Source organism: Eubalaena glacialis, chromosome 3 (genome assembly GCF_028564815.1).
Source record: "Eubalaena glacialis isolate mEubGla1 chromosome 3, mEubGla1.1.hap2.+ XY, whole genome shotgun sequence".
NCBI classification, from domain to species: domain Eukaryota; kingdom Metazoa; phylum Chordata; class Mammalia; order Artiodactyla; family Balaenidae; genus Eubalaena; species Eubalaena glacialis.
Genome location: NC_083718.1, coordinates 85,853,520 through 85,868,951, shown reverse-complemented (window position 1 = coordinate 85,868,951; position 15,432 = coordinate 85,853,520). Strand labels below are relative to the sequence as shown.

At 47.5% G+C, this 15,432-nt stretch overlaps 1 protein-coding gene across 1 annotated transcript; it reads left to right on the top strand.

Annotated features, from left to right (window-relative positions):
• Positions 1 to 4,088: 4,088 nt before the first annotated feature.
• TARS2 (threonyl-tRNA synthetase 2, mitochondrial) lies at positions 4,089 to 15,086 on the top strand. Its single transcript, XM_061186050.1, has 18 exons — positions 4,089 to 4,203; positions 4,529 to 4,725; positions 5,040 to 5,163; positions 5,835 to 5,959; positions 6,737 to 6,854; positions 6,973 to 7,037; positions 7,292 to 7,370; positions 8,559 to 8,705; positions 8,895 to 8,993; positions 9,296 to 9,513; positions 9,992 to 10,154; positions 10,373 to 10,510; positions 10,693 to 10,770; positions 12,476 to 12,576; positions 12,787 to 12,888; positions 13,064 to 13,136; positions 13,647 to 13,761; positions 14,713 to 15,086. The coding sequence occupies exons 1-18, from the start codon at positions 4,138 to 4,140 to the stop codon at positions 14,859 to 14,861; spliced, it is 2,157 nt and encodes a 718-aa protein (XP_061042033.1). The 5' UTR covers positions 4,089 to 4,137; the 3' UTR covers positions 14,862 to 15,086.
• The last annotated feature ends 346 nt before the right edge of the window (positions 15,087 to 15,432 follow it).

The window sequence follows — 15,432 nt, the reverse complement described above, 5'->3', positions numbered from 1 at the left end:
TAGGGTATTGAGGCGTTTCTCATACTTGTTTATGAGTAACTGTATGGACAAGTCCGGTCAGCTGCTGTTCACAATTGCTGAGTAATAACTCATTGAGTCTGCATAGACAAAGCTGCAAGAGGGATACCCATAAGTGAGATGGCTCCTAAGTAAACATCCTGTTCTCCCCCCACATAGAAGTAGAAAGAAGCACATAATGCTTTAAAGGAAAGGAGCAAGTGCAATGTAAAATTAAATATCAATTTCTGACGAACTGCTGGGGGAGGACAGAAGAAACCTTTAATGCTTAGTTACAAGTTTGAGGGGAAGGGGATAAGAAGGCTGAGATCTATCTAGAAACATATTACAGTTACCTTACGGTTCTATTATTTTTTTCCTATCCTTTCCCTTTGTTATCAGTGTGGCAAGAATCAAACGTTGAGAACACAGATATGGGTGGAGGGGCTAGTGAGCAGTGCCAACAGAACAAATAACAGCTGCAGTTGTTTGTGTTTGACTTAAAAGGGTGTTGGCTAAACCAGTACACCCTGGATCTGCTGGGGTTCCTAGCAAATTAGATGTTCCAACCACATTACTTCCTTTCCCTTCCCCATTGGATCCCCTTCTTTTTGAGAATTAAGTCCTTTGCCACATAATTTGTGGGAAGGAGATAAGACTTGAAACTTCCTACATTTTTCTTGGAGTATTTCAGTTGGAATGGGTAGAAAGGAGATGGGCAGCATCCAGTTCCTTCTGTTTTCTCCTCCCCTGGCTAGGAATCCTTTGCACCCACATGAGGCAATACTTAAGGTCCCATTTTCTAGGTAGCCAATCATTGTCAAAGGCAGTAGAGATTAGTGAAGTATTAATTTCAAATCTTGGTTTTTGGGGTAGTGGGCCATAGTTGTATGTAGTCTTCCGTAGATGTAGCTAGGGCCTTCTTTCAGAGTACTTTGCTCTTTGCTTTTGTGTTTTGTTTTGTTTTGTTTTTACTTCAGCATCAAACTTAAGTTGGCACTGACTCCTGTGTTTGGGAGACTTCATATTTTTCCGTTGGTGTTGACCTGACCAACCAGGGTCATTTAAAAGGCAGGGTGGAGGTGGCTGTTTCCTTGTTTCTCAGACTCAAGAAATGTCTTGGGAAAGGGAAATGTTAGTAGAGATTTTTAGGTGAGCCTAAGGTTTTGTCTTCAAAGTTCAATTTATCCCCATGCTCTGGGTAGGAAGCTTCCCCCTCTTGATTTATTCAGCAAAGTTGGCTGGACTTTCTCTTTGTAGCATCTTTAAAGCAAAGTTAAAGTTTGGCTGCGTCCTAGATCTTCATTACTAAGGAAGAAAAAACTTTTTTTTTTAACCTAAACTCCCCACAGTACCTCCTGTAGGCTTAACCACTTGGCTAGTTCTTTGGGCCTCAAAAGCATTTGGTGGCAATGATGTAAACCTTTCTTTATGTATTTTACCTTCTTACATTTCTCTCTTTTACCTCCAATACCTTTTAAAATTTCTTTGGTGCAGGGAAATTTTGCTTCTAAAAACTAAGATTTGGAGGTAATGTGTTGATCCTGATAACAAGTGGGAAATGTACTTTACCTTCAATGGAGAGAATTCTTACAAATAGTTTAACGTTATAAAAACAATACCTCCTCAACCAAAGCTTTAGCTAACAGGATGTCTATTCTAAAAGTGGAGTAAAGCTGAGAATTTCCCAAAATTGATTAAGGGTCTAGTATACCCTTTACTGAGGATTCCCTTTTCCCTAGACTTCTGTGAAATCTTCTGCCATTATTTCCTAAACTTTTCTTTTTTCTGAACCTTAGTGTGGTAGAGGATATTTGGTAAGATGCCTCTTTGCCTCTTTTCTTGGCTTTTTATTGGACCTTTCTCTCCACCCTATATTAAAGATCTCTTAGGCCCCAAAGGCTCCTAGAAGTGTACCCTGGAGAGAAAAAAAGGAGCTGTGCTACCAAACATGATGCATTATGATTATCCTGGTCCCTGAGAGACAGCATAGCATGGCAGAACACCGGCCTTGGTTTCAGATGGACTGCGGCTTGACTTGTCTGAGAGTCCTTTTCAATGTTTTAAAGGGAGCGTAAGAAGAGCTACTACTTGTCGGGGTTCTAGGAGTTAAATGAGATAGTGAAGCATGGCACTTGGCACATAGTAAAATTCCGAGGCTGAGACATGCTAGTCATAGATCAAAATCACTGTGAAGAACCAGTGCTTAATGCGTTGGCCTTAGCTAGCTTGCTTTTGTCTGCTTGCTTGCTGGCTTGCTTGCCATGCGGAGGAATGGAATAACTTGACATTCCTTCCTTCCTCCCTCCACTGCAAAACAGGTTACATAGGTGATGATATAGTAGTTGATTGATTGGCACTTCCTGAGCACTCAGCTCAGTGCATTGCACACAGTAAGCAGTCAGTAAATGTTTGAGGGATGAGTGCCGGGAGCTACCATAACAGTGTAATCTACTTATTCCACCATCCCTCTACTATCCTTACAAGGTAGAATGATTGAAGAAGGTGTGTATCAGTATATCAATACTTTGGAGTTTCGAGTCAGTACAGTGATTGGTGCATTCTTAAATCAATAATTATTTATTGAGCAGCTACCAATTTGTTGCCTGCAATGTAACACTCCCCTGTCCCTTTTGGTGCAGAGCCATGGGGAAAGTTCTGCCTGTTGTCAGACTTTCTGAATGCCATTTAAAAATTCTCCCTACCTTCTCCCAACCACACACACACACACACACACACACACACACACACAAGTAATCTTCCTCTTCCACAGTCTTGTTTATTTCTTTTTGTATTTCAGGGTGTCTAACATACCAGAAGATGGAGCCAAGATCCAGGGTGGTGCCTGTGACTCAGATCAACTGCTGCCTCTCTCAGAACCTCTGGAAACTTAGATTAAACATCTTTCTCTGACAGCTTTTCCTCCACAATCCTTGATAACATCACCATTGGAAACTTGAGAACCAACTCCAACCAGCCCCACCCCCAGGTGAGGGGACTAATGGGAATTACTGAGAACCTCACAGCTGTCCCCAAATCCATTTCCCCTCATACTTTACTACATATCTGGTTGTGTTTCAATTTTTATTGTGTAAAACAAATCAAATATACCTAGTCCTGTGTTCTGGATATAGCAGGGAGAGGGAAGAGAAGGGATAAAGGAAGTTGAGAGCTAGGATGGGAATGAGAGGCAAAGGTCTTGTGTAGGAAGCAGAGAGCTAAGATTCTAGGGTCAGGCACTTCTTTCTGAAGTGAAGAGGGAATTGCATTGGAGTAAACTCTATTACCAGAGAAAGTCTGGTGTGGTAGAAGAGTACAAGATGTGGATTCAGAATCCAGCGTCAGTGCTTACTGTTTGGCCTTAAACCACTTAACCTTCTCTGACCTTAAATTCTTCATCTGTAAGATTAAGAGGTTTCTAAGGTCCCTATTTAAGCACGATGAGTATGAAGGGACTCCAAGGAGTGCCCTCTGCAGATTTTTCGCTCTAGCCCCAAAGCGGTTATATTCATTTGTTCTCATAGCTTGTAGCTATTGTTGCCCCTTACTATGTACCATGCAGTATATTAAACGATTTACATAAAATTAACCTCAACAATTCAGAATGATAACTATTATTCCCATTTTATAGATAAGAAAATTGAAGCTTAGAAGAAATTAATTTACCCAAAATTACATAGCGATCCAGGATTTACACTAGGTCTGTCTTGTCCCCAAGTCTATGCTTTTACCTGTTTCCTACCTGCCAGTGAAGACTACGTAAAAGAAAACTTAATGGTTAAAAGAAAATGATTACCCTTTCTAATCTGTTTTTCTCCCACTCGCACTCTGGAGAATTTTCCTGCCCCTGCCCTCAAAGCCGCGGGATATCTTACTGCTACTTTGGTCTGAAACTGCAGGTCTTGGGAATTGCCCATATGTGTAACAGTTTAGGTCTTCCGGTCAGCCGGAACCACCCGCATCGCTGCTCGCGCTGTGTGGGGTGTACCTCTTCGGAGTTCCTGGAGGTGGTCCCAGACTGGAGTGGCAGCTGTAATAACCAATAGGCATGGACATTGTTGGGCCGGAAGCCAATGAGGAATCTGGCGATGGAGAAGCAGCGATCATTTATTTGAGGATGTAGGACGGGTCTGAAGGAAAATGGGGCTGTATCAGAGGTGGCGGCGGCTTCGGATCCCAGGGTTACAAGCCTGCGGGCTGCACACGGTGCGTGAGGTACCCAAAGATTCCGAACCACATTGGACCCTGCCCAGCGGAACCCCAAAGTGTAGGCTCTCAACCCAGCCTGACCCCCTCTACTCCCGCCCTGCGTCTCCAGACCCGGCTACCCTAGCCCTTAGATGCGCCATCTTTTTCCTAGGGTCAGCAGCCTGGGGGCCTAGGGCTCCCAGCCTAGGACCCGTTATCACCCAGTCCTTTTAAAGACTAGGGATTAGGACCACGGCCACTTAAATGTTCTAATTTCCCACTGTCCCCAATCCCAAGAAGGAATGGTGGGACATGTGTTACCTCCTAACATCTTTCCCTCCAGGCAGCTATGCCGACCCCTCCACACTGGTTGGTAGAGCGGCTTGGCCTTTTTGAGGAGCTATGGACTGCTCAGGTAAAGAGGTTAGCAAGCATGGCACAGAAGGAACACCGGACTATTAAGATATCACTTCCTGGAGGCCAGAAAGTGGATGCTGTGGCATGGAACACAACCCCTTACCAACTAGCCCAGCAGATCAGGTACCAGGCCCATTCTTTACCTACCAGGATAATCCTTCTATCTCTGTACTTTCTCGATTTGAGCAGGGAAAGAGCTCTGTACGTTTATTCCATTCGCATCAAGACAGCTTTTCCTGCTGATTCCTTTTTATCTGCATTAGTTTCATAGTCTCTGCCCTTTCTCTATTATGCATCGGGGAAAAAAACGATAGGTTCTGTTGCTCTGGTAACACATTTCCCCTTTCAAGTTTGGAGTTGCTAAGAGATTAGTCCCTCTCTACCCCTTTGGATGGTAACCTTGTTTTTCTCTTTTTCCCCATCCCCCACTGCTGAAGTTCTAAACTGGCAGATACTGCAGTGGCTGCTCAAGTGAATGGAGAACCTTATGATCTGGAGCGGCCCTTAGAGACAGATTCTGACCTCAGATTTCTGACATTCGATTCTGCAGAGGGGAAAGCAGTAAGTTTCTTCCTTATCAGGGATACAGTGGCTACTAAACTAAGAGATGTTTAAGTGGGCACTTCTAGCATTTATTTCTTTTGTCTCAGTTTCTCCATTTGCAGTTGGGAGGGAGGCCTACCACAGATTGCTTGTCTTGATTATTTCTGGCTAAGCTGGAAACTTAGGGTGAAAGTTTTTACTTAGCCTGGGTCTATTAAGCAGTGATCACTGAGCTAGTGAAAGGGAGAGATATAAAGTTGAAAATAGAGGATAATAATGCCACGTTAGCCCTCCAACTCTTGAGACATGCATTATAAGTCATCTGTAGCATATATTTAATTTTAATGTGGCTTGCACAACCGAGCACATCACCTGGCCTCATCTCCACTTTTTTATGTCAGCTTGGATGGCATGAAAACTGACTAGCTTCCTACTATGCTCTAGAACCGGAAGCACTGAGGAGTGAGGCTTACTCACTTCTGTGCATTGTTTCTAGTGGCCTTCTTTCTTTTCTATTCAGTTGTTTTTGTTTTCGTTTTACTATTTAGTGGTCACCCCAAAGTCAGGTTCCCCATTTTGTGATAGTTATTCATACTGGTTTCATGCCAGCTTCTCTGAGGAGAGGATCCGAGAGCTAGGGGCTAAAGGAGAAGGTTATGAACTCATGAACTCCTTTCTTGTGAACCCAGGTATTCTGGCACTCCAGTACCCATGTCCTGGGGGCAGCAGCTGAACAACTTCTAGGTGCTGTCCTCTGCCAAGGTCCAAGCACAGGATGTGGCTTTTACCATGATTTCTTCCTTGGAAAGGAACGGTGAGTAGTGCAAGGAAGGAGGAGAATGATTCTGGGGTGGTTTCTTTTTCAAAGATTTCACCATATTTTACTTTATTTTTCTGTTTTTTTGAGCTATAGTTGACAAAGTTGTAATATAAAGTGTACACGTGGTGATTTGATGCATGTATACATTGTGAAAGGATTCCCACAATCGAGTTAATTATCACATGCTTTTTTTGTGTGTGTGAGAATGCTTAAGATCTGCTTTTAGCAAATTTTACTTATGCAATACAGAATTTATCAACTATAGTCACCATGCTATACATTAGTTTCTCAGACCTTATTCATCTTATAACTGAAAGTTTATACCTCTTTCCTGGGGTGTTTTCTGAGACCTTTTTCTGAGGCCTCAGGCATGTTCAGTTTGGAGGAGAAAGAAAGCTTGGGGCAGGTCCCTCCATGCCTCAACTGTGACATAGGCACCACTTTCTCCACTAGTCCATGTCCTTCCTTTTCTAAATCTGCTTGAAACTTACCTTCTCTAGCTTTTATGAATTCTTCAACTTTTACTTCATCCCTCATTACTGTTGCTCTAGTTTTCTTTATCCAGATTGCCTGCACACAACATTTAATTTCGTACAGAGAGCTTTTGCTCCAGCTGTAAACTTTGTACCTGATTTCCTGTTTGTTTTCCCCTAGTCTGTTTGTCTTTGCCAATAATTTTAGATGTTTTTGGAAGGCAGGATTTCATCCCCTGGCCAACACCCAGGTGATGCTCCTTAGAGGATGGAAGCCAACCAACCCTCATCTTTCCAGGACAATCAAGGGCTCAGAGCTGCCTGTTTTGGAACGGATTTGTCAGGAACTTGCAGCTGCTGCTCAACCCTTCCGGAGACTAGAGGCTTCCCAGGATCAGCTTCGGCAGCTCTTCAAGGTGGGGTGGAGACACACAAGTTTAGGAGGATAATCTAGAGACGTGAGGGAAGGAGTGGCTCTCTCTCAGGACTTCTTCGTGGGAATAAAGACTTGTCTTCACTCTTCCCTTCTTCCAGGATAACCCCTTTAAGCTTCACCTGATCGAGGAGAAAGTGACAGGTCCAACGGCAACAGTATATGGGTGAGAGCTGTCAAGATTGAGGGAAACAGGGAGAGGTGGGGATGCACTAAAGAAGGCCAGAAATGGGATAAGGGAAAGAAGATAGAAGGTAATCTGTTGCTCCCAAAAAAGAAATGGAAATTGATTTTTATCTTCCATTGCTTTCTCTGTGGAATAGTTCTTTATGTCTCTTTCTGTCAGCTAAACACCCTAGAGGGAGAATCCTAGAAGCTCAAAAACCTGGAAATCACTAACTGGCCCCTTCTTTCTCCCAGGTGTGGTATGTTGGTTGATCTGTGCAGAGGCCCCCACCTTCGGCATACTGGACAGATTGGAGGCCTGAAGCTGCTAACGGTCAGTTGTGAGGGCTGGGTTAGGTTGAGATTCCTGTTTTCACTGGAGTGAGCTGGGGAATGGGAAGGTGATCCTCTCTCTCAGCCCCTTTTCTGCTCTGATAGCTGAGGGGGGAATCCAGAAATAGAAAGAAACTTTGTCCCTGCCTTTTAGAAATCCCCATCTGATGACAGATACTGGACATCCTGCCAGGGCCCAGAAGCCAATTCCGAGTCCATAGTCAGACATTAGCACTAAGGGAGATGGCGAGGGAGGGCATGAACAGGCTGGACACGGTCATGTAGGGAAAGCTTCTGTGGAGAGAGCCAGTGTGGAACACCATTTGACAGGCACAGAGAGAATACTCTGAAGTCAAAGGCCTGCCCTTTCTGAAAATATTGCTCCTGGGCAAGGTGAGCTATTAGTTGGAATAGGAGCAGGGAGAGAGGGGAGAGGCAGATATGCAGAGCAGAAAGCCCTGGACTGAAAACCTAGACATCTGCTCTTAGCCCTGTCTCTGCCACTGATGAAGTATACGGCCTTGGGTAAATCTCCTTACCCGTTTTCCCCATCTATAAAATGAAGCTGTTGATTCCTGTTCTACCAGTAAATCCACATCAAAGAGACAAAACCAACTAACACAAGAGAAAGTGTTTGAGGAAAAGTTAAAAGTGCTGTAAAATGCAGGTTGTTTCTTATTAGTACCATACAATTGTTCAAGGAAAGAACAAGCAGAGGCATTTGAATTTCATGGATCCAGGAACAGGACCTAGTGTGGGAGACTGAGTTTTCTAGCAGCTGAATGGGAGATTGATAAGGGGATGGATAGACTAATATTTGACCAGAACTTAGGGTTACTTCCCTGAGCAGTCATTGATTAGAAGGGAAAGGAACAAAGTACATGGGTGCTGGTAGGGCAGTGGTAGTGAGAATGGGGACAAAAAGAGGTGGCAGGGTAAGGTTAGAATTCAGCAGGACATACGTAGAAATCAAGGCTCGGGCACCTCCAGGGTGGTAAACATGGCAGGGGGTGTCTGGAGGATGGCGGTGGCCATCCTCCTGGTGGTGATGGTGGGAAAAGTAGAGAGAGAGATGAGATGGGATCGTTGTCAAGTGTCATACCTGTGATGCTTATGCTCAGAGTATCATATGAGGATTGAAAGAGAGGTTGTTATCATCTTCCCTTTGACTCCCTTTGTCCTCCCACAGAACTCATCATCTTTATGGAGGTTTTCCAGCACCCCAGAGACACTGCAGAGAGTGTCAGGGATTTCCTTCCCCACTGCAGAGGAGCTGAGGGCCTGGGAAGAGTGGAGGAAGGAAGCAGAGTTACGGGACCACCGGCGCATTGGGAAGGTACAGAGACTGGGAAAATGGGGGCAGGGTGGGGGTGATGATAAGGGTTGGAGAGAGATGCAGGAACCTGACTGTGAAGTTGAGAGTAGATTCGGAATCCCGCAGACTGAGCAGCTTGGTCAGTTACCTCTTCTGGGTTCCCAAGCCCCCGCTTCCCCGTTGAAGTGACCATTGCCGTCCCGACTCCAGGAACAGGAGCTCTTCTTCTTCCATGAACTGAGCCCCGGGAGCTGCTTCTTCCTGCCTCGAGGGACAAGGGTGTATAATGTACTCGTGGCTTTTATCAGGGTAAGGAGGACCCATGTTCAGGGGAAGGAAGACTGGGGAGGGACTGAGGGCCTAGAAGAAGCCAGGTGTTAAAAGAGGGGGATTAGAAGTTTAAACATAAATATCGTAAAGTGCTAGTAACCTTTATCAAGGGCCTAGAAATGTGTGGTCTACAGTGAGAAGCATAGCGAGGGAGGATGGTGCTTACTAGGTTGTAGCTGTGCTCAGCATGACCTGAGGGCCCAGAAGAATCACACAGCCGCCATCCTGCCTCCTCTCCCCCCAGTCACTCTGGCCTTCCATGTCTGTACCCTCCTCTCTAGGCCGAGTACACCCGCCGTGGTTTCTCAGAAGTGAAAACCCCCACCCTGTTTTCTACGAAACTCTGGGAACTGTCAGGGCACTGGGAGCATTACCGGGAAGACATGTTTGCCCTGCAGCCCCCAGGCTCTGACAGCCATGCCGGCTCCCAGAGTGACCACTCTACCAGCCATCCCGCAGACACGCTCGCCCTCAAGCCCATGAACTGCCCTGCGCACTGGTGAGCTGGCATCCAGGAGACCTGGGTCCTCCCAGGGCTAGGGCTAGGCAGCTGGGTTACTCAATACTAAGTTGTAGAAAACTTGGAATCGTATTGGAACACCTGATTTGAGTCTTGAATCTGCCCTCTAGCTCACCATGTGAATTTGGGAAAATCATTGCACCTCCCTAAGCCTCAGTCTCCTCACGTGTAATATCAAGGGTTTGGAGTTGCTGTCTAAGGTTCTTCTTTCAGTTCGGTGCCTATCACAGAACAGGGGCACAGTAAGTGATGTCTATTATTGTTGTTACTGAGATTCACTTTTGAACCAGGCAGGGCCCAGATTGTGGTGAGTGGGATTGACAGGACTCAGGCATGCCGAGGCTGGAGAGCGCGTTAGCTGATGGTGCAGAGAAGGGAAGCAAGCAGCCTGGGCGGAGGAGCAGTCTTCAGGGGCTAGTTTTCCCTGTGGCCCTGACTCCTCCCCACCCCAACTCAGCCTGATGTTCGCCCACCGGCCCAGATCCTGGCGAGAGCTGCCCCTGCGACTGGCCGACTTCGGGGCCTTGCACCGGGCCGAGGCCTCTGGCAGTCTGGGGGGACTGACCCGGCTGCGGCGCTTCCAGCAGGATGACGCTCACATCTTCTGTGCACCCGATCAGGTGGCCCTTCCCCAGCTCCACCAAAGCATTTCTAAGCCGCCTTGCATTCTCCTTGTGAACTGCCAACATTCCTGACCCTCAGTTGCCCTCTTTATATACAATAATTTAGCTACATTCTATCGCAACCTTTCCTTTATGTTTTTGCCCTCTTTTCCCCCAAACTACCACCACCCCAGAGCTCTAGCTAGCACGCAGCTCACCTGCCCTTATTCCCCCAGCTGGAAGCAGAGATCCGAGGCTGTCTTGATTTCCTCCGCTCTGTCTACACTGTCCTTGGGTTCTCTTTCCGCCTGGCACTGTCTACCCGGCCATCTGGCTTCCTGGGAGAGCCTTGCCTTTGGGACCAGGCTGAGCAGGTGAGCAGGTGGTAGGGAAGCAGAGGCAGATAAACCAATCTCTGATGGAAGGAGAGGGGAGATGGGAATCAGGGTCCCTGGCAGAGGCATGTGCTGAGAGGGTCACTGTGGGGGACTAGAGGGATCTGTTGCTCATAAAGTTGAAGACGACATATTCCTCTCTTGTATCCTTTCCTCTAAAGGTCCTTCAACAGGCCCTAGAAGAATTTGGAGAACCCTGGGACCTCAACCCTGGAGATGGTGCCTTCTATGGGCCTAAGGTAAGCTGGGGACCGTGGTCAGAGTCTTATTTATTCCTTTTTTTGTTTTGTTTTATTAACTGTTTAATAGATATGAAGGAATGTTTTTAAATTTGTGTAAGATATAAAGAAGAGCAGTACATCTCCTGCTCTCATGGAACTTAGGTCTGGTGAGGGCTCTGGGAGGTAAATAGGGTGTTTCAGCACCGTGGGATCAGTGCTGTGTAGGTACTAAGGGGGCACGTTACTCAGGAGGGTCAGGAAAGGCTTCCCATAGGAATCTCTTTCCGATTTGAAAGGTAATCGTTGGCCAAGTAAAAAGGTGCTTCAGGAGGGAACGTTGTAGGCAGAGGCTGGGGCGAAGAGTAAAAACTCACACGGCAAGTTGGAAGAGGTGAAAGAAGTCGGGGAAAAAGGACTGTAAAGTGTCTGCTGGATTTAGTGAAAAGGCTGTTAGGTTTTGAGGGTCCATTTTTCAGTAAAATGGGGACTGGACGTGGAGTCAGAAGTGAACAAATGAACCTAACACTTCCAAGAACATTCGCTCTTATAAAGGCAAAGGAGAGTAGCTGGCAGATCCAAAGAGATGTTGATGAAGGGAGAGACTTGAGAATGTTTAAATGCTGTGATGAGAGGGAGCCTGTTTGGGTCAGGGAGAAGTTGAAGTTGTAGAAGGGGTTTCAGTAGAGGAAAGTTTCTGGGGAGTCTTGAGGGGTGGGATCCAGAGCCCTCCACAGAAAGAACCACCTGTGCTGTTGTTTAGGGGGTAGAAGGAAAGGCTTGGGGGTAGGTGCCAGGATATTTATAGGTGTGGTGACAGAAGTTGAGACATTTTCCTATGTCATGATACCAACTATCAGAATTCTCCATGAGATAGGAGGCAGGATCATTTGCTGAGATAGGAGTGGGGAATAGGAGAGTTGTCAGTGAGGGGGTTGAAGATGGGAAGAGAGGAGAAAGCTTGAAAATCCTTGAGGAGAACAGGACACAGAGCTGATTAGGGCAGCCAAAGGATTGCAGGCAGCAGCAAGGGTTCAGTTGAGGTTCACAACAGCGACTTGCATCAATTGCTGGTTTTGCGTCTGTGTGGTGTGTGGCGTGTTGGGCAGCACTGGGCACTTCTGTTCCAGGGCCAAGGAGGTGGGAGGCGAGGGTGCCACCAGGGTGGGGTTTTGCCATGTGGATGTGACAGAAGAACAGTGATACCAGGGAACCAGGCAGACTGGTTACAGCTGCATGGGGAAAGAAACAGAGGTGGGAGAGGCTGAGAGGCCTGTGAATGGGAAGAAAAATGAGTTAAGGAGCCGAGAGATTGAAGAGCCATTAATAGGAATAATTGTCAGAGCTGGAAGGACAAGAGATAGTAATCAGAGCAGGTGTCTGATGGACTGTTTCAGAGGTGCAGCCGTTCTGGGCGGTGACAGCATGAAGGACGTAGCCATAGTGTGGGCGCGGATGAAGGTCTCTGAGATGAGGAACTCAAGGAATTGAGAGGCCAGGGTGAGGATGGGCCATTCATGTGAATGTTGATGTTCCCTAATAATACACCACTATTAAGTGGAAAGAGCCACCGCCAGAGTCTGCAGCGAGTGACGGACAGCACGATGCAGCTGGGTGACACGTCTCTCCACACAGCCTGGGATGTGGCTAGGTAGAAGGGGGTGGCATGCGTAATGGAGGATACTGGTTCTGGTTTCTCTCATGTCCTCCCTTCTGTCTCCTCCAGATTGACGTGCACCTCCGCGATGCCCTGGGTCGGCCCCATCAGTGTGGGACAATCCAGCTTGACTTCCAACTGCCCCTGAGATTTGACCTCCAGTACAAGGGGTACAGAACCTTGTCCTGTCCCCTTTTCCCTTGGCCCATGGAATAGGTGGAGGACAACTTCCCTTTCTGCCTTTGACCCTAAAAACTAAACCACATCCTCCACACCCTCCCTTGCCAGGGCTGAAGATTCTTGGAAACTGGAAGGTGATCTTGGGTGTACATTGTGTGACACTTTTCCATTCCATCCACCCCCCCGTCTTTCCCTCCAAGGCAGGCGGGGGCCCTGGAGCGTCCAGTCCTCATTCATCGAGCAGTGCTAGGTTCTGTGGAAAGGATGTTGGGAGTGCTGGCGGAAAGCTGCGGGGGAAAATGGTGAGACCTCTGACCCTCGATTCCTGTTCTGGCCCTCAAGCCAGGTAGTGCGTGCTCCACATCCTGGCTCCCTTCAGACTCCAGCTTCTGTTTCCTTCTAGAATCTGCTCCCTGCAGCCACTCTTGGGGTCTGAGCCAGGATAAATAATTTGCCTTCCTCTGTTCTCTCAATCAGGCCACTATGGCTGTCACCATTCCAGGTGGTGGTCATACCTGTGGGGACTGAGCAAGAGGAATATGCCAGGGAGGTGAGGAGTTGGGGGTGAGGATGGGGGCTAAAGCAAGACTAATAGGGAGGCTGGGGACGAGCAATGGGTAGCAGAGGCCACATGGGGTAGTGAAAGGGGCACGGCACTTGGAATCACAAGACTGGACTCAAATTAATAAATGTTAAATGCTGACAGCTGAGCACGTGGCACAAAAGGGGGCTTGGAGAAATGTTTGTTTTATTTTTCCTCTCTAGAGAGAAGTAAGGATATGGACAGTACTAGAGTTGAGCAGCTGGTTGGGCAGAGTGGTGTCTAGAAACGGGCAGAGTCCAGGGAGGCCTGGCTCCAGGAGGAGGCCGACAAGGAGGCTGGGGGCCTGGGGAGAGGCCTCAATGTAGAGAGTGAGGAGGGTTTGTCCCTGAGAAGGGAGAGCCTTGAGGCAGAGGAAGGAGGAGCAGATGGGGGAGCTTGAGGAAAACTGGCATCAGACTGTTCTAGCCCCTCAGCCTTCCATTAAATCAGGTTCCTGTCAATGATCCTCTGCCCCAGGCACAGCGGAGCCTGCGAGCTGCAGGACTGGTTGGCGACCTGGACGCTGACTCCGGACTGACCCTTGGCCGGAGGATCCGCCGGGCTCAGCTTGCCCACTACAATTTTCAGTTCGGTAAGACCGGGTCAGCACAGCCCTCGGAGCCTTGCACTCTTCCACTCGGCCTGTATGTTGTTCTTTCCTGTCTACTACGTTTGGTCATCCGCGTATTTGGGTAAATTGCAGCTCGTTACCTGAGCTGGGCAGGAGCCAGGATTCAGAACTCCTGAGCCATTTGGGCCCTAGGCTCCTTCACCCCCTGACCAGCACCTCTGACCCTCAGAACAGTTTTCTTCTGACCCCCACCCTAGCTCTTGGTGTCTGTTAGTAATTAGCCAAGGGAGCATCAGAAAGGAACAGGAAGGGTTAATAAGGCATTAATTAGTTAGCTTTGCTTATTCTAGACCTAGATAGAGTCAGCCCTAAGGGATGAGGAAAAAGGCCTTAAGAAAAAAAGTCTAGGCCTACCTTGCTCCTTTTTTTCATTTTCCAAGGTTCAGAGCTCTGTCTTGAAGGCAAGGGGTAGGAACGTCTCAGCCAGATTACCTGATTCTCTAGTTTTACACATCCACTCATCCTGCCAGCCTTGGAGCAAGCTGCCCATGATCCCGTGGACTTGCACATGTGTCATCCACCCTGCCACCCTCCCCTTTCTGTAATGTACACACACACACACACCCCCTCTGTCTCGCTCTCTCTCTCTCTCTCTCTCTCTCTCTCTCTCTCTCTCTGGATCTGCTTCTTGATCTGTTTGTCTTTCTTTGGCTGACCATACTATCTCTGACCCCTGGGCTCCTGAGTGGAAGTGATAAGGCATGTAAGAGAATGTCTGGAATATTTCTTTATCTCCTCAGGATGACCAGGGAACCTGGAGAGCAAGAGATAGCTAAATATATCCTTTCCCGGAACCATGTCTGAGCTCTGCTCTTCCTAAAGATTTCGGTCTCTTACATTTCTGCATAGCAAGAGGAGATATCCTCTGGATAAATTTGCCCTGAGATTCGCAAACTTCCCCTCTTTCTGCAGTGGTTGGCCAGAAAGAGCAGAGTAAGAAAACAGTGAACATTCGGACTCGAGATAATCGTCGACTTGGGGAACGGGACTTGGCCGAGGCTGTACAGCGGCTACTGGAGCTACAGAACACCAGGGTCCCAAATGCTGAAGAAATTTTCTGAGCTTTTGTGTATAGATGTGGCAAAGACCTGTAGGAGCTATCAGGCCCCCTTAACACGGAGGGGCCCAACCTAACTGACAAGAGTCTGAAGTTCCCCAGACCCCTCAGAACTCGTGTGGAGGCATGAATCTGCTGTCATGAAAAGAGATTTGGTCTGGGGGAAGCTGTAGCTGTTTGGATGTGAGTAGAGTGAAACTAAAAATAATAAACTTGAAACTACTGGGAATGTGTCTTCATCTCTGACTCCTGATGGGGACATAAAAGGGAGTTTGACTCTGTCTCCCACTCTTTTGTCCTAGGGGATTGGGATAATTGAAAAGGGGCAGCCCATGGCTCTCACTGGTCGGGGAGCTCCCTGGGATAGCTGTCCTGTTCCCCTGTCTAAACTCCTCAGTGCCCTGTTTCCCCAGCCCCAGTTCAGCAGGTTGTCAGATCCATTCTCCAAAGAAGGCCAAATGGAGAAATTGAGGCACAAAACAAAGTCTCAGACCTCTCTTGCTCCAGGATTCTCAGAATCAGTTTCTCTTGGGGTTGGGTTCACCATTCTTCTCAGTCCTCTCAGGAGCCTTCAG

Coding starts and splice junctions, on each gene's coding strand:
- TARS2 (XM_061186050.1), top strand. CDS start 4,138: ATGGGGCTGTATCAGAGGTGGCGGCGGCTTCGGATCCCAGGGTTACAA. Junction 9,514..9,991: donor ATGAACTGCCCTGCGCACTG/GTGAGCTGGCAT, acceptor ACCCCAACTCAG/CCTGATGTTCGCCCACCGGC. Junction 12,889..13,063: donor GAAAGCTGCGGGGGAAAATG/GTGAGACCTCTG, acceptor TCTCTCAATCAG/GCCACTATGGCTGTCACCAT.